At 45.6% G+C, this 25,679-nt stretch overlaps 1 protein-coding gene across 1 annotated transcript in view; it reads left to right on the top strand.

Moving 5' to 3' along the window:
• The first annotated feature begins 3,099 nt into the window (after positions 1-3,099).
• Positions 3,100-25,679, top strand: part of Prosalpha2 (proteasome alpha2 subunit) — a 115,975-nt gene continuing 93,395 nt past the window's right edge. Inside the window, exons 1-2 of the mRNA XM_037423595.2 lie at positions 3,100-3,280; positions 3,349-3,558. Of these exons, the coding sequence (XP_037279492.1) occupies positions 3,240-3,280; positions 3,349-3,558 (251 nt within the window). The 5' untranslated portion in view covers positions 3,100-3,239. The remainder of the gene's footprint in view (positions 3,281-3,348; positions 3,559-25,679) is intronic.

Raw genomic sequence — 25,679 nt, 5'->3', positions numbered from 1 at the left:
CCTCTGCAGGCTTGGATACCTGTTTTTCCCACTTTATAACTACCTTGTTACCTTTATAGATATCCTTTAAAAGATTAGTGACTACATGTTCCACGCCTAGTGTATCCAGTATTCCCCACAATTCCCCTTGAACCACGCTATTGTACGCTCCCTTGATATCCAAGAGTGCTAGCCACAGGGGCCTGTGTTCCGTTTCTGCTATTTCGATGCACTGCGTCAGTGAGAGCAGATTGTCTTCCAACGTCCTGTGTTTCCGAAACCAATTCCGCACTTCCCTCAGCACCCCCTCATCCTCTATCCATGCCTGCAGTCTTTCCTTTACAATCTGCATCGCCAGCCTGTAGACCACTGATGTCACTGTTATAGGACGGTTGTTGTTTATGTCAGCTTTGTCCCCCTTTTCTTTATAGATCATGCTCATCCTGCTAAGTTTCCATCCATCGGGAACTTCACCATCGATTATTATTTTGCTCACTGCCTCTCTCAAAGCCTGCTTAGACTTCAGACCTAATGTCTTTATCATCATAATTGGAATGCCATCTGGGCCTGTTGATGTACTACTAGGAACCCTTTTCTCCGCCCTTTCCCACTCTCGTTGTGAAAATGGAGCCATTGCACCACTTGATTCGTCCTTGTCTGTTGTCGTGCATAAAGTACTTCTTTGTTGAAATTTTTCTGTCACCCTTGTTCTTATATATTCATTAGCTCCGTCCCCTTGTAGCCTAGCACCTTCGGCTGTAGTTATAAAACTCTGCTCTAGGCTCGTCTCATTTCTTAGGGAGTTTAGATGGTTCCAAAATTTCACAGCTGCCTTTCTATCTACTTTATGTACTTCTGCCAGCCACTGAGCTCCCTTTCTTCTAATCTTTTCATTGATCAGAAGGAATGCATCCCTTCTACAGCTTAGAAAAATTTCCCATTTTCTTTCAACATCATCTGTCGGTTCACCCCGCTGCTTTGCATGTCTGTGTTCCCCAGAGGCTTCCTGACGTTTTGTTATGGCTCTGTTAACTTCCTCATCCCACCAACTTTTGGGTTTGTGTCTTCTTTTCCGGGGTGACTTGTCACGCGTCTTAGCAAGCTCTAGCTCAAAGAGTCTAATTAGATTCGTGTATGTACACACTGTCTTATTATCCTCCGTGATTATTTTCTCAATTTGTTTAGTGGCTATTTCGATTTGCCTTTCTGGATAAAAATTTTCCTGTAGTTGCTCATCTTGTCTCTTTCCCACTTTCACTGCTCTTCCAAAACTTAGCTTGATACGTTTGTGATCACTACCCAGACTTCTGGAGCCACCTTCATCTATGTGCATTCCCCTGAGCTTATCATACATCCTATGTGACATCAGTGCATAATCTATCGTCGACTGCAGCCTTCCTACCTCCCATGTTATTTGCCCTTCACACTCCTCGGTACTGTTGCAAATGATCAAATCAAGCCTTTCACACATATTCATGATCATTTTGCCTGTCGGGTCGGTATAACCATCTATATCTTCTATGTGCGCATTCATGTCTCCTAGTATAATTATCTCGCACTCTCTTCCCAACTCCTGAATGTCCTTTGATATACACTCTGCCTTTGCCTGGTTTTCCTCTCTGGCCTTTGCTCCCGTCCACAAATACACGAAACCAAGGAGTGTCATTTGCCCTGCCGCTTTCCCTTTTAGCCATAAATGTTCCTAGCACTCCTGCTTGACCCTTTGCCAGTCTGTACTTTTATGGATGGATGGCCCAATACCACCCCCCTTTCTGCTGCCTTCTGTTTCATTACAATATTTCCACGCGTAGTCCGGATTGTTCGGAGGTTGTTCCATGTCCCTGAGATGTGTTTCTACAAAACCGTATACCATCGGCCTCTCTTCCATTAGCTGTTCTTCTATCTCTTCCCACTTCAGCCTGTTCCTACTACCCTGCATGTTAATATACCCTATGTCTGAATTGGCTCGGCGCTCGTGGCTACGTTTATTTCTGCCCCGGACTCTACCTATCTTAAATACTGGTGCCACTTTGGAATCGTATCTGTCCATACCACCTTTCAAAGAGTCTCCCTGGTTGTTTTCCTCGTTACTAGCTATCCTGCACCCCGAAGGGCTCGCTTGCCCCCCCAAAAAGCTACTGCGCGTCCTGCAAGTCGCCAACCCACCTCATGACCTAGCCGCCCATCAAAGTGAATTCTGTCTCGTTGAAAACCACCCGACCTATGCACCTCTCTGTTTATTTCCACCTCCTCAAAGCCTTTCTCTGGACTCATCCGCCATATCTCTTGGTTTGCGTTGACAACTGCTCTTTGCAGGTTGCTATCACGCACCGGTACCTCCGGTATCGTGCGTATAGCTACCTGTACCTGAGGAGAAGTGGCGCGCATGTCATTGACGCCTTTCACCAGTGTGGTTGCTAGTCCTGCTGTATCTTCATTTAAGACATCGTTTAAACCGCCTGAAATTATCACGATGTTTCTTCTATCAGCTGTAGTTTTGAGTTTTGCGCTCGCTTGCCTCATGACTGCTTCAAGCTTGCGTCCTGGGAACGCCCCTATTGAAACCCTCTTGTCACCTCTTACCCTATCTTTGATGGCTTCTGTGCATCGATTTTAATTCGAGTCCCCGGCGATTATCACATGCTCTGACTTTTCAGCTGGAGCGTCCTGCACCTGGGGGCTACTTGCACCTGTGACGCCGGCTGCTTTGTCCCCTCCCAGCCCCACCACTACCTCACTGAAGCTGGGCCTTGCGACAATTGAACCGGCTGAACCTGTTTTTTCCAAACTTGCTTGCTCTTCCTTCTCCACCGTTCTGGTTGCCGGTTCCCTACTGCTCTCTCCGTAGGCCGCTTCTTTGTTCAGCTTCGCTAGTGCTTCCTTGGTGGACTTCAGTCTTTCTCCTATTGCCCTCGTTTTCTCTTGCTCTGTCGCCAACGCAGTCTCGAGCTCGGCGATTCTCATCTGCAGTTCACTCTGGGCAACCATCATTTTCTCCATTTTTTCCTCGACCTCACATTACCTACACTTCGCGTCAGCCTCGGTCGCGAGCGCCACCGCGCGGCGCTTGCTCAAAACTGAAGGCAGGCCAACTCCGCTGGGAGCGCGAGCCATTCCCCAGGCATTGTTTAGAGGAGGCGTTGGCCTAGGTCTCTCCAACGACACTAAAAAATCTTTCTGAGCGAAGCACGTTCACGCATGAGATAAAAAGCTGTGCGGAAGGCCTTTGTAATTAGTGCTTGCGTTCCAAATAGCTGGCCATGTCGTCTGAGCGGTACAGCTTTTCTCTTACCACATTCAGGTAAGCATGTTAATTTCGTCGACGGATGAAAGCGCTGAACCGTTCGTGCTGCGTCATGCGTGTTGCAGCCCCTCGGGGAAGCTTGTGCAGATCGAGTACGCACTGGCTGCCGTGGCTGCCGGTGCGCCCTCGGTGGGCATTAAGGCGTCCAACGGCGTGGTGCTGGCCACCGAGAAGAAGCACAAGTCCATCCTCTACGAAGAGCACAGCATTCACAAAGTGGAGATGATCACCAACCACATCGGCATGGTCTACAGCGGCATGGGGCCAGACTACAGGTACAGAACATTATCTACCGCTCTTTACTGCTGTTGCGTTCTTCTCAGTTGGCCCCCAACTGTTTATTAAACTCGGTACAGACCACCAGCACTTTGCTGTGTGGCCACTCATACTCGTATGACGAATTCCACTGGGAGAGCAGGAGTACTCAAAAGCACGCTGAAAGTGCTTTCTTTGGAGCCGGCGTGTTTTAGCGGTCGAACAGGTACAGGAGTACTGTCATCCATCGGTAGAGCGACAGTGGTTTCACTGCGCCGTTAGCAGCCAGGAGCAGTTTGCAGTGCTTTCACCTCTGTTGCATACTTTTTTCTTCGTTCGTGCTTTATTGGTCTGGCAGTTGCTTGCTCACCATTTCAGCCTTTGGCAGCTGGAACATTCACCTATTAATTGGGGTCGGGGAGGGGGAGGGGGCACTGGTAAAACTGCGCGTGGTGCCACTGCACCCGGTTGGTTTGGTACCCGGTTGGTTGGAGGCTGCGACGTCTTTCTTCACCGTTTCCGTCACGTCCTGGCGAGCGGCCTTCTGCGAAAGCTGAGTGAGCACTCGGGGGTTTCGTCTAAAGGTCGGGGTGTCTAAATAATAAAGGTTGTTAGACAATTTACAGTTTGTTTTGCTAGCTGATCTGATGTCGACAAACTCTCCAGGTGGCGGCCTGGGGCGGTGTCCACCTTGATCGGCCTCTCTTCCACCTGATCAAATGCCACTTGAAGTGTTTTTTCGCAGTGGTGTAAACAGTATTCCTGTAGCTCTAGTGCCCCTGCAATGAGGATCAATTCGGCTTACCAACCCGAAAGCGGTACAAGCTGAACTCCAGTCAGCCACGCCCCACTACTTTTATATTGCTGATGTTCGGCAGTTTGGCAAAGGTGGGCTAATTTGTAGATTGCCTGACTAAGCTTGTGTGCATGATCTTCTGAGGTGCTCGACATTCGATCGATGAAAGTGAAAGCTTTCATCCCGCCACACTTTGCATGCACCAAGGGGATTGTTCGCGGCGTAGATACTAGTTTAAGCTCAGAAAATACACTCGAGAGGCTTTCTGCGGCTGGTGCGATAGCGATATACTAGTGCAAGAGAACAATAGACAACAAACGGGTCCCGGCTGAGTTGGTGGTAGCCACATTTGCCGGTATGTCATGCCCTTCGGAAATCAGTGTGGCCTTTGATTTTTAGAGTAGACCCGCTTGCTTCACGTCCATTACAATGTCTCAACTGCTGGCGCTATGGCCATAGTATGGGAGGTTGCAAATCTGCTTGCGCTGTTGTTCTTGTGATGAGGGTCACTCCCTGGACGACTGCCCTGCTCAAGTCCTCAGGTGCTGCCTGTGTGGAGGTGCACACAAGGCTGATAACCCTACACGCCCAGCTAGAAACCGTGAGATAAAAGTCTTAGAGATAATGGACTAAAGGCGATGAAAGAAAGCGATAAAAGAAAGAGGACATGGTTATGCTAGCGGAACTGCACGTCACCAGGCAATGATTGAGATGAATATTTCGCAAGTGATCGCAGAATCGGTCGAGAAAGCTGTGGCAAAACTGATGGAACGGGTCATAGAGACTGTGTCCGAATGCCTTAGTGTACTATTAGCGTCACAAATGAGGCTATTACCTCAAGTGGGTAGTGTTCCGACAGTGGGTCACAGCCAAGGAAATGTTCCCTCACAAGTAGATGGTGTTCAGACTATGCCCTCGAATGTCCTATGTCCTAGTTATAGCTTGTCTGCAAAGATTGGTAGCTTTTCAGACTCGCAAGTCTACCATGCAGATTTATAGGAATGTGCAAGCATGGGTTGACCCGCGTGCACAGAAACAAGGGGGGCCTCCGCTAAAGATTTTCGATGCCTTTACTAACTAAAAATCAGAGTTCTGCCTCAGGTCAAGGGTACAGCTAACATTTTAGAAGAGGCTGTAGCCTTTACAGTGCTTTTGTCATCGAAAGGTATATGAGGGTGCTGCAGTGGAACTGTTGATCTGTATTTGCTGCTTCCACTGATCTCAACGTTTTAATTTCTCAAATTCATCAAGATGTTATCATATTACAAGAAACTTGGTTATCTCCAGATAAATTCTTTAATTTATTTCATTTATTTTATTTATTGAATACTGTGGACGAAAATCCAAGCAGGGTGAGCATACATGAAACACACTAAATAACAGAATGAAACAAGGTTGCAAAGCGTTTTTACACAATTTCTTTGCATATAAGTCAGAGGGGTTATGAGTTTAAAAAAAAGTAACAATTGAATAACTAGGTGATAATACAATTCTAAGGAAGTCATGGAAGAATAGTATTTACACAAATGGTCTAGGGCATTGAGGAAATGCTTTGGTTAGTTCATTCCAATCATCTATTGTTTGTGGGAAGGAGTACCGAAAAATATCAGTCCTTGCGAAGATTGGCATTAGGGAATGAGGATAGTGGTGCAGAGTGTGTCTGCTTAACAAGGGGGATACGTATGCTGCGGTGTCTAAGGATAGCCTGTGGTTTACTATGTCTGAAAGAAACTGTAGCCGACTTTTTTTTTCTTCGAATTTGTAATAGTTTTATACCATTTGCCGTTAGTAATGCAGTGGGGGAGTCGGTTGACATAAATTTACTATATATGGATAGAATCGTACTGCTTTTCTTTGAATTCTTTCTAGGTTTTGAGCGTTAACTTTTGTGTGGGGATCCCAAACTATGGAGGCATACTCAAGTTTAGGCTTAATTAAGGAAAAGTAGGAGAGGAGTTTAACACTAGGCGGAGCAGTTTTAAGCTTGTGGCGGAGAAGGCATAATTTACGGAAAGCGGCAGAGCAGATGTTATTTATGTGCCAATTCCAGGATCAGGTACGTATTAACGTTAAGCCTAAGTATTTATAGGAGGCTACTTTAAGTAAAGGTGCTTCAGCTAAATTGTATGTGTAGTCTAATAGGACTTTTTTGCGTGTTATGGGGAGATACACACATTTGTTTGCATTAAGAAGCATTCCCAATTGTTCACACCTTTTTGATACATTGCCTAAGTTAGTATTAAGGTCACATTGGTCACTAATGCAGGTTACATCTCTGAACAAAACACAATCGTCAGTTAATATACGAATTTGTACCAGGGTGCTAATTACATCGATAATGTTAATAATGTAGACCAGAAACATAAGGGGGCCTAGTACGCGTGACTTGTGGCGCTCCCCTGCGGAACGCCAGAAGTCACCGGAAGGCAGCCCGATAGTTTTTCTCCTACCTGAACATATTGGTTGCGATTGAGTAGATAAGCTGAGATCCAGTAGATAAATAATTCTGGTATGCCAACTAACTGAAGCTTTATAATTAGTTTATCATGTGGAACTGTGTCGAATGCTTTATTGTAGTCTAAGAATATTGCATCACTTTGGCTCTTAGCATGAAGACAAGGTGCAAAGGTATGAACGATAGTAACCAATTGTGTTGTAGTAGAAAATCTTTTTCGAAACCCATGTTGATTATTTGTTAAAACTGAGCGTTCTTCTAAGAATTCATTTAATTTATGAGCTATTATGTGTTCGATAAGCTTACAGCATGATGTTAAGGAGAGTTAAGGAGATAGGTCGATAATTTTGTAGTACTAGACTGTCACCTTTCTTGAATGTAGGAACAATTCGTGCTTACTTCCAGTCATCTGGCAATTCCGCTGACAACAAAGAAACGCGAAAAACGACGACTAAGTATTTTGCAACAGGCGCTGCAAAGCGACGCAGAAATATGTTGGGGATATTGTCGTAACTGTAATCTGTAACTATCGACCATTTCGGTTAGATCATCCATCCAGAGCAGGTGGTTTACTCACTCTTCTGTCTAATTCTGCCATAAAGCAAGGCTATCTCTTCAGCTTATGGCTAGAGAAAGTGAAATATTAAATGTAGAACTATTAGCAGGAGGTTTCAAATGTTCTCTGGTAATGCATATTTTTCTTTGGGTGTACTAAATACTGTAACTAGATTCAGTTCTTCTACTAAACTGTGAAAAAAGATTGTGCTAGCTGATTATGGGGATTTAGAACGAATCAGAATGGAAAACGTCTATGTGACTGGGCGGCATCGAACAATTTCGCCTGTCATAACACTCGATCATTAATATTTTTACGGGGCCATTCCCGGTCAGTGCTAGATCTTATGTTTTCGGGTCCAGGACGTTCGGTGCTGTCCTGGGAGACTGGACACTTGTTAGATTAGCGACCACATTCCATTGATATTTGTTATTCATGGGTCACTGCATAATGCACAGTCTATCGTTCGTTCGTTTATTGATCACTATAGGATTATAATGAATATACAGGCAATTTTCACATCTTTGGCTGACATTCCATAGAGTGCAGGTAATGTTTGCGATATTCTTGACTCTGCTCGTAAGAGGTCGGAGATCGAAATACAAGGAAGGAAAGACCCTACAGCTAATATTTGGTGGAATGACAACTGCTTGAGGGACTATAAGCGCCGGAAAGCAGCGTGGAAGCAACTTGTGCATAATCAGTCTCCTAGTAACTGGAACAACTACAAGTATATTGCAGCAAGTTTCAAGCGTACTGTCACAAAAGTAAAAGATGAATATGTTTGCCATTTTGAGTTCTTTTCAAAATCACACAAGTAAAGTGCATTGTTCCGGTATCTCGGATCTATCAAATTAATTCCACGTCCCTTAGATGCAGAATCAATAGTGCATACTACGCAAGAAATAGAAAACTCACTAGGTGCAATTGCCAAAGGTTTGGAGGCAAGATTTTCTAGCTGCATTGATTCACCTCTTGTGAGACAAGGCACTCGAAAATACTGAAGATATATCATTGTCGGTCCTCTCGTCAGTTATAGCACGTTTACCAGCGGCAGCACCAGGCCCTGATGATATCACTATGAAGATGCTGAATGTTCTTGGATGTTGCTCCAAATGTGTTAATGGATATTGTAAATTATTTTATAAAACACTCTTGGATTCCTTCAGCGTGGAAGGTAGCTAAAGTGATACCCCTGCTTGAAGATAAGAACAAGGGACTTACTCTAGACAACATTCAACCGATTTTCTTAACATCCAATTTCGTCAAGGTAATTGAGAGACTTTTACATGCTCAGCCCCGCCACGGTGGTCTAGTGGCTAAGGTACTCGGCTGCTGACCCGCAGGCCGCGGGTTTGAATCCCGGCTGTGGCGGCTGCATTTCTGATGGAGGCGGAAATGTTATAGTCCCGTGTGCTCAGATTTGGGTGCACATTAAAGAACCCCAGGTGGTCGAAATTTCTGGAGCCCTCCACTACGGCGTCTCTCATAATCATGTGGTGGTTTTGGGACGTTAAACCCCACATATAATAATAATAATAATAAGACTTTTACGTGCTCAGATAACTAAATTTGTTACTCTTAATAACCTTTGGTTCATGTAAAGTGCCCACCTCTCTTGAGGCTGGGTATGTGAAGATAAATGTCAGATCGGTACATCCCCAACCCCAGACGCTATTTAAAACGCCAAAGATTGGTCACATGTAGAGGCAAGGAAACATGTGACTGTAAAGGTGATCACCCAGCGTATTCGCAATTACGCCATTTATGCAGAAGCTACACCATTGTGACGCATTCGGGGGCAGCGTTATTAAGGCCTCTGGGGTCCGGGTTCACGCAAAGTGGTCTTGTTATGACCCCTTCTGCCCCCTTGATGGAAGCAGTGTCTCCTGCTTCATCCATCCCAAAAGGCCCGCAGACTCTGGTCTCACTGGTCCCTAAAATAAACCAAATGCCAAGGCCTGAGACCCGTGTTTCAGCGCCCAGCTCTCAACCTTCCAGTGCTTCTGACACGGCAATGGAGGTTGATTCAAAGACTTCGATGTCATCGACACCAAAGGACAAGCACTCTGTTGAACATGCCAAACAAGACAAAGCACAAATAACCATGCTGAGTAAGTGATAACCATATTGGTTATCGCATGTGCCTACATTACCAGTTCATAACACCGTCACCTATCATCTTTTAATTTAACCGAACAATGCCCACTTCTATATTTGCTTAATTTTAGTCCATCATGGCTTTGATCATACAATGGCACTGTAGAGGATTGCTACACAATTTGGCTGACATCAAGCACATTATCAACAAGTTCTCACCAGTAGCGTTCTCCCTCCAGGAGACAAATTTAGGAGCGAAGCATCATGACTTCCTCAAGGGATGACAATAGTTATAGCGTGAGAACAAAACGACGACACAGAGACAAGAAAGACACAAGCGCTAACTCCCAACTGAGTTTATTGCACAGAGTGCGAAAATATATGGATGGATCGAAAGTGCTTTATCGAAAAAAAAAAATAGGGGAGGCACAGGACCTCTGTGGGGATAAGAAGGACTTTCTGACTACACTACTAGTTCAGTGTCACGGGTTTTACACTTATTGCATTCACCATCACTGGTACTGAGGCGGTATAGGGTCAGTACTGTGGTTTGTCAGACCCCCTAAACCACCCTGATCAGGCCGCTCTGACTTCCATATTGGGCAAATAATAACTGCGTGCCCGGGTCTGTAAGGAGTGCTTCACGATAATTTGTGGTTTGCAAAGTTTGTATGGCCATTCGCCCTTTTTCAAATGCAGAACACTGCCACAGTAAGTGGTGAAGGTCTGCGTGGCAGCGCAGCCCACAGTGATTGCATGTCACTGTCGCAATGTCCGGTTGTCGCCATTTGGCTAAAGAGTATGGTGTGTATGCAGAATTTGCGTAGACCTTATTAATGGAGACTTCTTGGGAGCGTGAAAGCTTACATTTGCTGCAAAATAGGACTGCTGGGGTAATCTGCGCAATGCGTTTCTTACTAGCATGACGCAGGGACGTGCGTACGTAGTGCATTGTGGCTACCGAGGAAGCCATTTGGCTTAAGAGCTCATACGGGTTCACCCTGAGGGGTGGGGGCAGAGAAAGATTGGTCGACCCACCTGCGGAAGCAGCAGCAGCGTGTGCCGCTGTATTGCCCCCGGGCACACCCGTATGCCCCGGCGTCCAGATATTTTCTATTGGCCTGTCTGCTTTTTCATGCCTACGAATGATGCTTTGAATAGCAGCAGCTGTAGCATCCTCGGACGCTGGGCGAAATATTTCTGAGTAGGCAGCGTGCGAGTCGGTAAAGACACGAAGGGGTTTCTGTATAGTGTATGGGAGGCTTGCAGTCGCTCCCCATATGGCAAGTAGTTCGGCATGCATAGGGGGTACTGTTCGATAGATGGCCCCTGTAGGCCCCATTGTACTCGGTGGTCTGCGTGCAGATCCATGTTATACAAGCTTCGCCATCGGTAATGGCAGCGTTCGTGTATATGTCGATGGTATCTAAGCTCTCTTCCCTGAGTTGTCGCGTGGCAAGAAACTGGCGGGCAGCATTATTGGGACGAAATATGGGGCGACAAAACTGCCGAGAGGCTATTTGAGTTTCCCATGGGGGTAAGGACTGATTAAAAAGATGTGCATCATTATGCCGCTGACAATCCCAGACCAGAAGGCGACGACCTTGCGGCGTGTTTTCCAGGCGGATGTGGTATCGAGTGTTGGCTTCACGGATGATGTCTTGCAGAGGGGGCAAGCCCCCTGCGCTTTCAAGGGCAGATATCTTTGTGTGTTTAGGGAGCCTCGTGATTGTACGGAGAGTAGCCCGATGAAGGCATTCCAAATTTTAAATGTCCGTTGGAGAGAACGTGTATATGGGTGCGCCGTACAAAATCTTTCCAAAAGCCGCAGCTCTTGCAAGAGTGGGACAGGCTTGTTGTCGTGCATCTCCGTATTTGTTGGACAGAAGACGTATCATATGTAACGTGGTTGGCCACGCCTGCCGCAGTCCACGTACCCACTTTTGTGGGCTGTTGCAGCTGGCTATTGGTAAACCGAGGACTTTGATTTGTCCGTTTTTCGATTGTATAGTGTGTGATCCAATATGGAGTGAGATACACATTTTCAGGTTGGTGCGATTCTTGCCGTCTATTCTTATAAGTTCTGTCTTATGTGGAGCCAGCTGCAGGCCTACTTCCCTAAGAGTAAACTCCAAACTAAGGAGGGCTGCCTGCAGCTCAGTGTGCATTGATTCTTTGTCAGAATAATCCACTGCCTCTGCCCATATAGTAATATCATCGGCGTATATGGCGAATTTGGCCGTGGTGTCCCGTTCAAAGTTTTCTGCTACCCTGCTCATGGCCAGATTAAACAGCGTCGGTTCTAAAATAGATCCCTGTGGAACACCTCTGTCCAAGTAGTAAGTCTTTGGGCTCCATCCAGATGATGCACCGCTTAAGCGAATGGGCCGAGCGGCAAGGAAATTTCGAACCATGTCTGCGTACGCTGACTTGGGTAGCGCTTAGCTAGTTCCTCAAGAATAGCGTTATGGTGAACATTATCAAATGCTTTCTGCATGTCGACGGCCAGCAAGTAGTCAGATAATATCTTTCTTGAGGTACGATTGATAACGCGCCGTAGCAGCCAAAAGCAGTCATGGGTGCCGAGGTTAAGGCGAAGACCCGCCTGGACTGGATGGTATCCCTGCCGGGTTATCTCGAGGTAATGGGACATGCGTGTGTGAATCATGCATTCGATGAGCTTACATAAAGTAGACGTTAAAGATATTGGCCAGAGGTTCTTGCAGAGGGTCTTCTCTTTCCATGTTTCGGAATAGGATAAATGAGAGACAGCTTAAGGTTCTCCGGAACATTTCCTGAGGCCCAGAGGTCATTGATTACTGCCAAAAGTGCGTCCTGGGCTTCATCTCCGAGGTTGCAGAGTTCTTGCCTTGTGATTCGGTCGTGGCCAGGCGCAGATCGAGGACGCCCGTGTTAGATGACTGCTAGCATTTCTCCCATGCTAAATGGGCGATCGAGATTCGGATCAGGTTGCGTTATGGTGCAGGCTTTCGGAGATTTAGCCGGAGTGAGTGAAGCGTGAGGAAAAAAAGTGGTAATAACTTAGTTTTCCACAACGGACGGATCTGCTTTGAGGAACAGCTCGGCCAGAGGAGAGTTGCCCTTTCCCTTCCCGCTGAGGCTACGAAAAATACGCCTTAGACCTTGGAGGCCCGGTACACGGCCAAGGCGTTCGCAAGTGGACTGCCAGGCTTCACTTTGAAGTTGGAGCTGATATTCATTGATAAGCTTAAATGGGCGCCTAATTTTCATGAGGTCAGAGTGTTGTTTGTCGTGCGAGCGGTATCTTCGGACTAAATAGTCTGCTGTTTTCTATAAATTGCCTAAATGGTTATCCATCGGCTGAGTATGATCTTGGCATGGCACTGTTTCGCATGCCAGCTCACGGGCCTGTTGAACAATGTCCAGAAGGCCCTCAACTGTCGAGAAGGATTCAGTAACATTACTACGAAAAGTATTCCAATTAGTCATCGTTGTTGTTGTTTTGATCCGGAGGCGTTTTCGATTAAGTGCCACGAATATCGGGAGATGATCACTGCCCCATGAATGGCTGGAGACTGTCTAGTGCCGTACAAATTGCCGTACAAATTGGGGGCTGGCGAGGGTGAGATCTGGGGTCGTGTCTCCCTGCGCTCTGTGTAGTCCTATTCTTGTAGGGGTGTTGGGGGCATTACAAATTTCTATAGAAGAGAGTTCAATTGCGTCATAAAGATATTTTCCGCGTTTATTTGCCTTTCGGGCCCCCCAGGCAGGGTGATGAGCATTAAAATCACCTCCAATGAGCAGAGGGAGGTCCTTAGATGCTTGCTTAAGTGTCTCCAGGCACGTGTATAGTCCAACTGAAATATTTCCTGGGCGAAAATACGCAGACACAGCCACGAAGGGCTTTTGGCCAGGAGGACAAATTTGAACAGCTACTATTTCGCAAGCATTAGAACTGAGATCAGGAATGTCTAATTGAGTGGCCGGGCAGTCATTACGCACCAGAAGCGCTGCCTGGCATTTGGGAAGCTGCCGCTTATGTTTTATGGTTGGTGTCTGAAAAGCGCGGTAACCAGGAAGCGAGCACGTGCTGCGCGTCTCCTGGAGAAGAAGGAACAAGGGGCGATGCCTTTGAACTTAATTACGGATAGTGGAGCACGTTTGATTAAAACTACAATTCCACTGCACCCCCGGAGCGAAAGAGCTCATGAGGAAGGCCCTGGTTTGCGGCGCTTATTCTTATCGGCGAGGATATTGCGCTGCAGTTCATCAAACATATTTATATTATTCTTATCGGCGAGGACATTGCGCTGCAGTTCATCAAACATATTTTGAAACCGAGTTTGCATGGTATCAAGGGGTTGTGTTAAAGTGTTAACCATCTCCGACCGAATCGCATGCTCCAGCTTACTAAATTCTTGAGCCCGTTTTTGTCGCAGGAGCCCAATAATGTGAGAATAGGCGGAGTCCTTGTCTGTGACCGGTTTAAAACGACGTGTCGGGGAACGGCTCTTTCTTTTATTTCGAGACCGACTGCGGCTTGGCTTCGGGGACCGATTTCCTTTCTTTTGGTCTAGCATGAGGTCGCGAAGTCTTTGATTTTCCTGCTGTAATTCCTGTACTTCTTAGCGAAGGCTGTTGACAAGCTGAGTCAGATCGGAAGAAGCGGCTGTTTGAGCCCACGTTACTTTCCGAGTCGTCGGAGGGGTGGGCTGTGTGGCAGATGTCGTAGATGATGAATCATTAGTGTTGCGAGGAAGGGCTGATTCAGATATATTTCGTTCAGGACAATGAGGGCTGAGTGAAATGTGTGTGGACGCTTCGCAAGCCACGCATTGAGGAAACTGCTTACAGTTCGGGACGACCTCATGCGGAGCTTTGCCACAGTCCGGGCATACTGGCGGGAAGGAACAGTATTTGGCAACATGGCCCAAACGATGACATTTGTAGCATGCGACCCGGGCGAGGCCGATATTCGTGAACACGGACGACTTCATATTCAAACACCAAGCGTTTCTGTAAGGAGTCTGTATCAAATGTCAAAAGTCTGTATCAAATGTCAAAAGTCTGTATCAAATGTCAAAAGCAGCAGCTGTGTTTTACCGAGCATGCGCACATCGGTGATTGTTGCCTGTTCACAGCGCAGATGCGCTTTGATGTTCTCAATTGTTAGGCCAGGTCTGATCTTTATTACCCCATGAGAGCTGCCGACTGCGTGTGGCTGAAGAGGCGATGTGTCGACATCAATTACTTGCACGCTACCATTGACTGTTGCAACTAAGCGCGAGAGTGTACATAGTTTGCGAAAATAACCTTTGTCACAAAGTGTGATCCATACGCAGTTACTGGTTATGTCAAAGTGGAGAATTGACATTTCTGCAATAAATGTTGACGGAGCGCTTTGCTCTATGGCGTCTGTAAGGGCTTGTTTCGGAATGTCTATCACATGCACTTTGTTTAGCGGCCTGATCAAAATACTATAGCGGGGCCGACTCACCCGTTCGGCGTGCAGTCTGTTCGATGACACTTGCGTCGGTAGTACACGGCGTTATTCTTCTGTACCCCATTGTCGAGAAGTTCGGTGGTGACGGTAGAAGGGCCCGCTGCCGTGTCGTTGACACGAGGTCCGGTAGACGTTTCTGATGACAACGTAGACTGCGTTGCATCCATTGTCTCGTTTTCTTCAGATAGCGTTGGGAAATCGCTTGAGTTCACTGGAACGCTTGTGCATGCCGTGGTCGTTTTCATAGTAGGCGTCTTGAGATTCGAGTGAAACGCGCCGGGCGTAACAGGTTCACGAGGCGCGGCACGGCTGCGCGGACGCGGTGCGAATGCGGCCGCCGGCAGCTGTGCCCTAGGCCAGTCCGAAGCTGCTCACTAGGCTTAGGGTGGTCAGTTCACAAAACACAGAGAAAAAGGTTCTCCAAAAACGCTGTCTGTGCGACACAGGCTCACCGTGTAACTGGCATTCACTTCTGTGGCAACGAACCGTGGTATATCAGCCGAAAAAACTAATCAAACTGACAAGAAAACAAGGAGCCGAGGTCAGGTGCGTCTGCCATCTTGGGTGCCAAAATATATGGAGGAGACAGTAACCATGTGACAAAAAACCATATGGCACAAAAAGCAGAACATGAGTAAGAGAAACAGTCTTAAATCCAAAAAGCGTACCTTGTCATTCTCGGGCATTTACGCTTGCAAGTTACGCTTTTTGGATTTAAGACAGTTTTTTAGCTCACAGCACATCTGTTGGTGTTATGAACCACGTGCGCAGAAGCCTCTACTTCCTTTTTCTTCCGCTCACAGCAAGTTAGTTAAGCGAGGCATAGCACGAACCTGTCTTAAGAATGCCTTAAATAGGTCGTGCGCCCACAATATCTCTGCGAGCTTTACAGCTCAAGTTTCCCAGCTTAAGGCTTCTGGTTTCCCCAAGGCGTTTATCGCTTCCGTTGCCGAGACTATCCTGCCGACTAATAAGGCAGAGCAGAGGCAGCGAAAAAATCCGAGCTACACGGATACAGAGCGTGAAATGATAGTCGGAGCAGAGGCAGCGAAAAAATCCGAGCTACACGGATACAGAGCGTGAAATGATAGTCGTGATTCCATACATACACCAGATATCACACAGGCTCAAGAAAATCGGAAAAGGTATTGGAGTTCGTGTCCTGTTCTTGGCACCGTTCGAATTAATCAGCCTCACCAAATCTACAAACCCCCTGAAAATGCAGTCATCAAGGGAAAGCAGAGTTCAACGTATAAACAGGTATGCGGCATGCTCCCGGGAAGTTGTCTATAGGACCCCCCTTTCATGCGGTGCTTGTTATGTCGGAACGATCTGCTGAGAGAACACACTAACAATGTTAGAAACGGGAAAGATGGTTTTCTTGTTCAGCGCTGCACTGAGTGCAATTGTGTGCCCCTTTTCAAGGACACAGCGACGCCGTACAAGCACAAAGATGAGTGCACCCGAGTCATTGTCGAGGCCGCGCAGATGTCACGCAAACAGGTGCCTTGCATTAGCAAGCCCTCCATCTCCCTGTTCGAGAAGGAACTAAGGTTCCTTGAAAGTTTCGGAGCGCGCTAGTAGTTATATTATCTTTACTTTTCTGTTTCGTTTCCTTAGTTTTTTCTTTGCTTTTTTCATGTGCTTTTGTTTTTGTTTTTCTCTTATGCATGTTCTGCTTTTTGTGCCATATGGTTTTTTGTCACATGGTTACTGTCTCCTCTATATATTTTCGCGCTCTGCGCAATAAACTCAGGTGGAAGTTAGCGCTCGTGTCCTTCTTGTCTCTGTGTCGTCGTTTTGTTCTCGCCCTATAACTATCGTCATGCCTTGCCAACTAGCCCAAGCTGTCACACTTCGTCAAGGGCTTTACAGTTGTCCGTGAGGACCGTGAATGTTCTAGCCGTCTATCAGGAGGTGTAGCTATTGTCGTCCAGGGTTAAACTTCTACCAGTCATGTTCAATTGAACACATCTTTTGAAGCGGTAGCATTCATCATTTTTGATGCCTCCAGGTTTTTTACCTTCAACCAATATTTTATTTGATAAAACCGTCACCATTTGTTTGCTTTACATCCCACCTCACATTCATTGTACTTTTAAAAGCTTAGAAAATCTAGTACAACAGCTACCAAAGCCATTTATTTTAGTAGGGGATTTCAATGCTCATTCTACCCTTTGGAGTAGCGACAAAACTAATCAAAGAGGGCAAATCGTAGATTTTGTTCAGTCCAACGACATCTGCCTTTCAAATTCAGGTGCTTCTTCTTACTTCTCAGCAACATCACATAGTTTTAGTTCTTTAGATCTTGCTCTGTGTTCGCTGTGTCTTTTTAGCGATCTTAACAGGGAGGTAGCCGAAACATCATATGGCAGTGACCATCAAACCTGCATCATGAGACTTATACCATCCTACCCAACTTTCTATAGCAAGCCGCGCCAGTGGAAACTGCAGCTCGCGAACTGGCCGCTGTTTATGGAAAACGTGAAACCTGAAAAATTTTTCTCATCAGAACTTTCTGTTGAGGAATTGAACAAACCGTTCATTGAAGTTATGATATCAGCAGGAGAAAAGGCAATACCGCAGTCATCTGGCATTTTATGCAAGAAACTGAACTCTTGGTGGATAAGCGAGTGTACTGAAGCCAAAAAAAAAAAAAACAGCAAAATAAGGCCTGGGGCATTCTGCAAAGATACCCCATGTAAACCAACTTGATCAATTTTAAACAAGCAAAAGCCAGAGCCCGGTTTATTTGAAGGCAGGCAGAGAATGTGTGGCAAAAATACATATCATCAATGAACAGCTCAGGCACATCTAAACACATGTGGGAGCTGAGGAAATTTAAGTGAGAATACTCGTCCTACACAATCAGACTCATTACAAGTCCAAACACACAAACTACATTACAAGACCAGGCTAACCTTTTAGGCAAACACTTTTATACCGTTTCAAACTCGGCGACCTACGAAAACTAATTCCTCATATACAAGGAATCTGCTGAAAAGCGGGGACTGCCGACGGCAAATGCCGCATATGACTACTACAATCATTCAATCAACCTACAGGAACTAAAATGGGTACTTTCTGCTGGCAAAAAAAACAGCACTAGGCACTGACCGTGTACACTACACAATGCTAGCGCTCCTATCCCGACCATCGGTGGAAGCACTACTTTATTTCTGCAACAAAATATGAAAAAATGCCTGAAGATTGAAAAAATGCAATAGTTATACCTCTCCTCAAATGTGATGAACCTCCAACCTCTCCAAGTAGCTACGGGTCCATTGTGTTAACAATTTGTCTCGGGAAAGCATACGAGATTATCATAAGCATAAGACTTACCTTCATCCTAGAATCTAGACACCTTATAGACTGGCATCGGTGTGGATACAAAAAGGGTTATTCCAACACGGAGTACCTCGTCAAATTGGAACACGAAATACGAGATGCTTTTTTACACAAACAACACTGTCCTGCAGTCTTTTTTGACTTAGAGAAAGCATATGATACCACTTGGCGATATGGGATTCTCAGAAATCTTGCTGATTTGGGCATCTGTGAAAAAATCATAAACTGCTTGTGTGATTTTCTTTCAAATAGAACATTTCAAGTACGTCTGGGAACCGTGCTCTCACGAATATTTGTTCAAGAAAATAGGTGTACCACAAGGTTGCATCCTTAGCTCTATTCTCTTCTTAGTCAAAATGAACACCATCAATACTGTCATACCACCCACAATCATGCACTCCATCTACGTTGATGATCTTCAAGTTGCCTGTTGTGCATCCAGCCTATTATCCAGCTAGGGGCAGCTTCAAGGGACAATCAATAAGCTTACAAAATGGGCTGACCAAAATGTTTTTCGCTTTTCCTTCCAAAAAACGGACGCTGTTTTTTATGTAAAGAACAGGCCTTTTTCCTGATGCAGTTCTTATGATAAATATATTGAAATGTCTGTAAACTAGGAATATAAATTTCTGGGAATCGCATTCGACCGAAAACTGAACTTTCTCTTGTACATAAACACTCTGAAAACAAAAGCAAACAAAGCACTCATTACTTTTTAATGTTTTATCCCGCAAACACTGGGGTTCAGATCGACTCTGCCTACTACGTATTTACCGTTCTGTAGTGCATAGCATTTCGGATTTTGGTTGCACGGTATATGGCTCAGCACGAGATTCATTTATCCACTGTCTTCATACTGTACACAACCTTGGTCTACATTTGTCAAATGGTGCTTACAGAACATCACATGTGCAGAGCCTCTGCGTGGAAATGCAACGAATCTCTTTTGTGTCATCGAAAAGCATCACTAACCCTGTCATACATTTTAAGAATAAGGTCATCACCTGAACACATCAACTACGACATCACTACAAATTGTAACATCATAATCATAATCATCATCAGCCTGACTACGTCCGCTGCAGGACAAAGGCCTCTCCCACGTTCCACCAGTTAACCCGATCCTGTGCTTGCTGCTGCCAATTTATGCCCGCAAACTTCTTAATCTCATCTGCCCACCTAACCTTCTGTCTCCCCCGAAGCCGCTTGCCATCTCTGGGAATCCAGTCAGTTACCCTTAATGACCAGCGGTTATCCTGTCTACGCGCTACATGCCCAGCCCATGTCCATCTCCTCTTCTTGATTTCAGCTATGATATCCTTAACCCCCGTTTGTTCTCTAATCCACTCTGCTCTCTTTTTGTCTCTTAAGGTTACACCTACCATTTTTCTTTCCATTGCTCACTGCATCGTCCTCAATTTAAGCTGAACCCTCTTTGTAAGTCTCCAGGTTTCTGCTCCGTAGCTAAGTACCGGGAAGATACAGCTGTTATATACCTTCCTCTTGCGAAATAGTTGCAATCTACCTGTCATAATTTGAGAGTGCTTGCCAAATGTGCTCCACCCCATTCTTATTGCTTCTAGTTACTTCAATCTCGTGGTTTGGCTCCGCGGTTATTACCTGCCCTAAGTAGACAGTGTTTTACAACTTGAAGTGCACTTTTACCTATCTCGAAGCGCTGCTCTTTTCTGAAGTTGTTGTACATTACTTTCGTTTTCTGCAGATTAGCTTTAAGACCCACCTTTCTGCTCTCCTTGTCTAACTCCGTAATCATGAGTTGCAGTTCCTCCCCTGAGTTACTCAGCAATGCAATGTCGTCGGCGAAGCGCAGGTTACTAAGGTACTCTCCATTAACTCTTATCTCTAACTGTTCCCATTCTAGGCTTCTGAAAACCTCCTGTAAGCATGCGGTAAATAGCATTGGGGAGATTGTGTCCCCCTGCCTTACACCCTTCTTGATTGGTATTCTGTTGCTTTCTTTATGAAGCACTATGGTAGCAGTTGATCCCCTGTAGATTTCTTCCAGAATGTTTATATATACTTCATCTACGCCCTGATTCCGCAGTGTTTGCATGACGGCTGATATTTCTACTGAATCAAACGCCTTCTCGTAATCTATGAAGGCTATGTATAGTGGTTGGTTATACTCTGAGCATTTCTCTATTACTTGATTGATAGTATGAGTGTGGTGGATTGCTGAGTAGCCTGGTCGAAATCCTGCTTGTTCCGTTGGTTGATTGAATTTTATTGTTTTCTTTACTCTGTTAGCAATTACATTTGTAAATAGCTTGTATACTACAGAGAGCAAGCTGATTGGCCTGTAATTCTTCAAGTCCTTGTCATCTCCTTTCTTATGTATTAAGATGATGTTAGCGTTCTTCCAAGACTCTGGTACTCTTCCCGCCAGGAGACATCTCGTAAACAGGTTGGCTAGTTTTTCTAACACAGTCTGTCCTCTATCTTCCAGCAGATCTGATGTTACCTGATCCTCACCAGCAGCTTTTCCTCTTTGCATACTCTCCAAAGCTTTTCTGACTTCTTCTATCATTACTGGTGGGGTGTCATCTGGGTTACTGCTAGCTAGTTCTTATAGTATTAAAGTCGTGGTTGTCCCGGCTACTGTACAGATCTCTGTAAAACTCCTCTGCTATTTTAACTATCTTATCCATATTGGTAGTTATTTTGCCTTCTTTGTCACTTAGTGCATACATCTGATTTTTGCCTATCCCAAGTTTCTTTTTCACTGCTTTGACGCTTCCTCCATTTTTCAGAGTGTGTTCAATTCTCTCCATGTTATACCTTCTTACATCGCATACCTTACGTCTATTATTCAACTTTGAAAGCTCTGCCAGTTCTATTTTGTCTGTTATACTTGAGACTTTCATGATTTGATGCTTCTTAATGAGATTCTTCGTTTCCTGGGCAAGCTTGCCAGTGTCCTGTCTAACTACCCTGCCTCCAACTTCCACTGCACACTCCGTAATGATACTCGTCAGATTATCATTCATTGTATTTATGCTAAGGTTGGTTTTCTAACTAAGAGCCGAGTACCTGTTCTGAAGCGAGACTCTGCATTCCTGTACTTTTTCTCTCGGTGCTAGCTCATTGATTGGCTACTTGCGTATCAGTTTCTGTCGTTCCTTCTTCAAGTCTAGGCGAATTCGAGACCGTACCATTCTATGGTCACTGCATCGTACCTTGCCAACCACTTCCACATCCTACACGATGCCTGGGTGTGCACTCATTATAAAGCCTATTTTGTTCTTATTTTCGCCATTAGGTTTCCTTCTTGTCCACTTGCGATTTCCTCATTTTCGGTAGAAGGTATTAAAAATCCGTAAATTATTGTTCTGCAAATTCTACTAGTATCTCTTCTCTGGCGTTTCTAGTGCCGATGCCATAATCTACTGCCTGGTCTCCAGCCTGCTTCTTCCCTACCTTTGCAATAAAGTCTCCCATCAGTATAGTATACTGTGCTTTTACCTTACTCATTGCCGATTCCACGTCTTCATAGAAGCTTTCAACTGAAGCATCATCATGGCTGGATGTAGGCGCGTAAGCCTGTACCACCTTCATCTTGTATCTCTTATTCAGTTTAATTACGATACCTATCACCCTTTCATTAATGCTATAGTATTCCTCTATGTTGCCAGCTATGTTTCTGTGAATTAGGAACCCCACTCCCAGTTCTCTTCTGTCAGCCAAGCCCCTATAGTAAAGGACGTGCCCATTCTGTAGCACCGCATAAGCCTCATGTGTCCTCCTAACCTCACTGAGCCCTATTATATCCCATTTAAGACCCTCTAGCTCCTCGAATAGTACAGCTAGACTTCCCTCATGGTAGTGCAGCGATGGCGTAGTGGTTAGAGCATCCGGCTCGCATGCAAAAGGTCCGTGGCTCAAATCCCGGTGCCGCGCAGTTCCCTACTGGATTAAATAAAATCCGCGCGGTGATGGAACGGCATTAAGAGGCCTGTGGTGCGGCCTCACCGGTAACCACCGCCGGGAACGCACTCCCTCACCAGAGAAGGATTGGCCACCCTGGTGCATTATCTGGCCACTACCTCCCACATGCATACGTCAAATAACTCACGGCCCTTAATCCCCAGCAGCTGCGAAGCATTAAATTGGGTTTGCCGTGTTACCGTCGGCTCTCGTCTCTCTCCCAACTTCATCCACCTGAAGCGCTCCCGAGGTAAACTTGGGACAAATGGGCCCAAGCTCCTTCCAGGAGATCAAGAGATGTCTTGCCGATGCTGCGCTCCTCACTTACTCACAACTGGGAGTTCTGCAGTGCGTTATGATTGATGCATCATACGCAGCTGTGGGTGCCGCCTTTCGACAATGCATCAAAGGAATGTGCCAACGAATCGCTTTCTTTTCCTGAAAATCGACTTCACGGAACAGTGGTATAGCACCTTTCGATGCCAACTGGTGGCCGTGTACGTTACGAACCAGCACTTTCACCGTTACTTGGAAGGTACAGAGTTCTTTGCCCTAATGGACTACAGACCACTCGCGTATGCCTTGTGGTCATCGAATACTGCCCATACTGCTCGTGAATTGTGACAGATGTCGTACATATCTGAATTCACCGGACATCCACCACATTAAAGGAGTCAACAACGCTGTCGTCCACCGACAGCCAAAAATCTTGCCACTTTTAAGAAAATGAAGTCTCAGGCCAGGAGAACGCGTCGGCAGGCCAGGAGAGAAAGCTGGCAAAAGTTTTTATCGGGGATTAACTCATATACTCAAGAGGCCAAAGTCTGCAACATGGTTGGTAGAGTAGCAAGAAGACAAGTGCATTCACTCCCACTCGTAAACACACAGGGTGACAGCCTGGAAGATCAGGCTAACTTCCACGGTGCACACTTCGAGCAGGTCTCTGGATCGTCGCACTATACTGAAGCTTTTCAAAGATATAAAGCAAAAATCGAAAAGCAGAAACTGGAATACAACTGTACAAAATACGAGGCATACAACCAACCTTTCAACTTAGCTGAGCTACAAACATCACTAAATTCCTGCAGTAATTCTGCCCCAGGCCACGACCATGTCATGTATGAAATGTTGAAAAACCTGCCGCTTGAAACGGGAAAAACTTTACTCTCCCTATACAATGCTATCTGGCTTTCTGGCACCATACCTACTTCCTGGAAAGAAGCCATTGTTATCCCTATTTTGAAACAGGGCAAGGACCCTTCCTCTGTTTCAGTTTATAGGCCAATTGCACTAACCAGCTGCCTTTGTAAACTTTTTGAAAAAATGATAAACCGCCGACTTTTATATTTCCTTGAAACACACAATCTGCTTGACCAATACCAATGTGGGTTTCGAGAGGGTAGATCTACCACTGACCATCTGGTGCGTATCGAGGCACAGATCCGAGACGCTTTCGTCCACAAACGATACTTTCTTTCTGTGTTTCTCGATATTGAAAAGGCTTACGACACAACATGGCGTTTTGGCATATTAAGAGACTTGTCTCACCTGGGTGTGCGCGGTAGAAGGCTTTCCATAATTGAGAGTTACTTGTCCAATCGGACATTCCGTGTGCGTGTGGGAAATGTTCTCTCCCAATTATTTGTTCAAGGAACTGGAGTACCGCAAGGCGGTGTACTTAGTTGTACACTTTTTATTATCAAAATGAACTCCTTGCACCTTTCCGTCCCCTGTAATATGTTCTATTGTACATATGTCGATGACGTCCAGCTTGGCTTTAAGTCATGCAACCTGGCAATGTGTGAACGGCAGGTTCAGCTAGCTTTGAACAAGGTCTCTAAATGGGCAGAAGAAAATAAAAAGTGTTGTCACGTACTACGTGGGGTAGCGACAGGCAATGTCTCTTGAATTTGTATAGGAGCCTCATTCGCACACGCTTAGATTATAGGGCCGTTGTTTATCAGTCTGCGACTCAAAGTGCATTGAAGATGCTGGATCCCGTGCACCATTTGGGCATCCGCCTTTCTACAGGTGCTTTTTGCACCAGTCCTGTAGAAAGCCTTTACGTTGAGTCAAATGAATGGTCGCTTCATCTACAAAGAACTTGCATGTCCTTTGTATATTTTTTTAAGGTGAAAGCAGACAAGAAGCACCCTTTCTACTCCACTATTAATGATTTGTCGAGCTCTCTTCTGTTTCAAAACAGGCCTTCGATGAGGCAGCCCTTTTCAGTTCGCCTGAAGGGCGTAACCGAGGAAACTGGAGTGTCACTTGAACAGAGTTTAATGGCTCCTGCAGTATACCCGCCACCGTGGCAGTGGCAGATTATAGACTGCGATGTGTCTTTCCTAGAAGTTACAAAACGTGCACCTATTGCCCATATCCGAAACTACTTCCTGGAACTTCAACACAAATACACACGTCCTGAGTTCTTTACAGATGCCTCCAAGTCTAACTTTTCTGTGTCCTACGCTGCTGTCGGCCCATCCTTTTCGGATTCTGGCCCTCTACATCCAGGTACAAGTATCTTCACAGCGGAAGCTTACGCGATACTTGTGGCGGCTAAACACATTAAGCAATCACAAATACAAAAAGCAGTAATTTATACGGACTCCCTCAGTGTGGTTACAGCTCTGCACAATCTTAAAAAACAAAAAAAACCCTGTCCTCATCTCACTCTACTCTATTTTATGCACACTCTACACACTCGAACAACATGTTGTAGTGTGCTGGGTGCCAGGGCACCGTGAGATTCAAGGCAACGTGATGGCGGATCAGCTTGCTGCATCCGTCCACGAAATCAGTTTCACCACACCCATATCGATCTCGCCCCTTGATCTTAAGCCGTCTCTCAAACGAAAGCTCGGGGACTACTGGCAGAGCAACTGGGATAGACTCACACAAAACAAGCTACACGCTATCAAGCCACACCTTGGCCATTGGCCACCAGTGTCAAAATCACGTCTAACAGAGGTAACACTAACAAGGCTCAGGATAGGACACACATATACGACACACACATATCTTTTGTCCGGTGGCGATCCGCCATTGTGTGACAGATGTGGTGAAGCACTAACAGTTCTCCACATTTTAATTCAGTGCAAACAATTGGGCACTCTAAGAAAACAACACTTTCCATTACCCTACCGACAACATATACCTTTACACCCTGCAATGTTCGTCGGTAGGGAACCGCTTTTCAGTCATAAATCATTGTTAGCATTTTTAAAAGAAATTCATAGTTTTGATACCATATACCGGAGCATCCCGTAGCACGACCTCTGCAGAAAGGTTTTTGCTGCGGTGGCTATACAAGAAAGCAGTTGCCTCACAGCCCTTGGACACAAGGGTGCTGATGAGGCACTTGTGCTAGTGCCAAATATTTTTACACGTTTCTTTTATCAAAACCTTTGTCACCCTTTTTACTATGCATATCAAGTCACTGTCATGTCTTCA

This window comes from Rhipicephalus microplus, chromosome 4 (genome assembly GCF_043290135.1).
Source record: "Rhipicephalus microplus isolate Deutch F79 chromosome 4, USDA_Rmic, whole genome shotgun sequence".
In the NCBI taxonomy this organism is placed as follows: Eukaryota; Metazoa; Arthropoda; class Arachnida; order Ixodida; family Ixodidae; genus Rhipicephalus; species Rhipicephalus microplus.
Note: the sequence above shows the minus strand (reverse complement) of the source record. Positions and strands in the feature narration are given on the sequence as shown.